The sequence below is a fragment of the Branchiostoma floridae genome, chromosome 12 (assembly GCF_000003815.2).
Source record: "Branchiostoma floridae strain S238N-H82 chromosome 12, Bfl_VNyyK, whole genome shotgun sequence".
Classification (NCBI taxonomy): Eukaryota; Metazoa; Chordata; class Leptocardii; order Amphioxiformes; family Branchiostomatidae; genus Branchiostoma; species Branchiostoma floridae.
This window is the reverse complement of record NC_049990.1, coordinates 9,934,124-9,935,315: the sequence shown is the minus strand read 5'-3', so window position 1 is coordinate 9,935,315 and position 1,192 is coordinate 9,934,124. Positions and strand designations below refer to the sequence as shown.

General features: G+C 41.8%; 1 protein-coding gene across 1 annotated transcript in view; it reads left to right on the top strand.

Moving 5' to 3' along the window:
* LOC118427253 (SPRY domain-containing protein 3-like) overlaps nucleotides 1-1,192 on the top strand; it is a 6,933-nt gene that overhangs the window by 1,451 nt on the left and 4,290 nt on the right. Inside the window, exons 4-5 of the mRNA XM_035836928.1 lie at nucleotides 1-113; nucleotides 573-723. The exon at nucleotides 1-113 is cut by the window's left edge and continues 3 nt beyond it. Of these exons, the coding sequence (XP_035692821.1) occupies nucleotides 1-113; nucleotides 573-723 (264 nt within the window). The remainder of the gene's footprint in view (nucleotides 114-572; nucleotides 724-1,192) is intronic.

The following is a 1,192-nucleotide window of genomic DNA, read 5'->3' as shown; positions in this document are numbered from 1 at the left end:
CCCTCCGGTTTGCTGTCAACGATTGCCATTGGTCTGGTCCCGCTGAACTACCGCCTGGACCACCAGCCTGGCTGGGGTGTCGACTCCGTGGGATATCACGCTGACGACGGAAAGTGAGTGAATTTATGTTGGCTGTCTCCAGTACCCATCCCTCCAACCCAGAACAGCTTGTTGAGACAGACACTTTTGTATAAAACATGTCTGAACTTCTGACACAAATCTGATGAAAATGTATTTTTGTAAGCTTAAAATGATAGATTTAACGATGACACTCAACAACGTGATAGAGCTCATAATTCATTTTTGGGAAAAGGTATAACGGTGTACTGGTGCACCTGATAAAAAATCTAGTTACACACAAAAGGTATAAGATAAAGAAGAATGTCAACAAGAATTTAATTACAAACCTTACTGCTTCTTAGATATTCTGCTTCAAAGATGGTTAACCATCATCAGGATATTTTGATGTAATGGTTCTGATTTTGAGGATTAACATGTAAACTATGTCTAATGGTGAAGGCTGTACCTTCAACCCATTGTTTCACAATTAGTCTCTGTTGTTTCTTCTGTAGGCTGTACAAAGCCAATGGACAAGGCAGGGCCTTCGGTCCCAAGGGCTTTGTTGGTGACAGACTCGGCTGTGGCATCAAGTTTGAGGAGGAAGGAACACATGGGAGACCTGCGTCTACAGTGTCAGTTTTTTTCACACACAACGGGAAGGAGGTCAGTCATCAACACTTAGTCTAGTAGTAGTACAGACCTCCTAACAGGGTTGGACAAGTCCACTAGCCCTATTGTCCCGGGCAAGTGAAAGTGCTGTTCGGGCAAGTGCATGACCTACACCACTTGCCCAATGGGGCAAGTAAGATTTTTCCATTGATTGAGTGCAATTTTGATAAATTGTACTGTCAAGCAATGGTCAACAGAAAATTCCATTGCTGGAAGTGAGAATGAATATACTTGTATTAGTTGTAACAGTGACATTTGAAGTTTGGGCAAGTGAAAAATTGGTTCGGGCAAGTAAATTTTTTATGTGCTTGCCCGATAGGACAAGTGAATTTACATTTTTAGAAAACTTGTCCAACCCTGCCTAATATAACAATAGGCTAACTCATATGTGTCTCTTTGATTTGATTTGATTTATTCGGCTGTATAGAGAGAATACAGCCAGGGCTGGTCTACTCAACTAGCC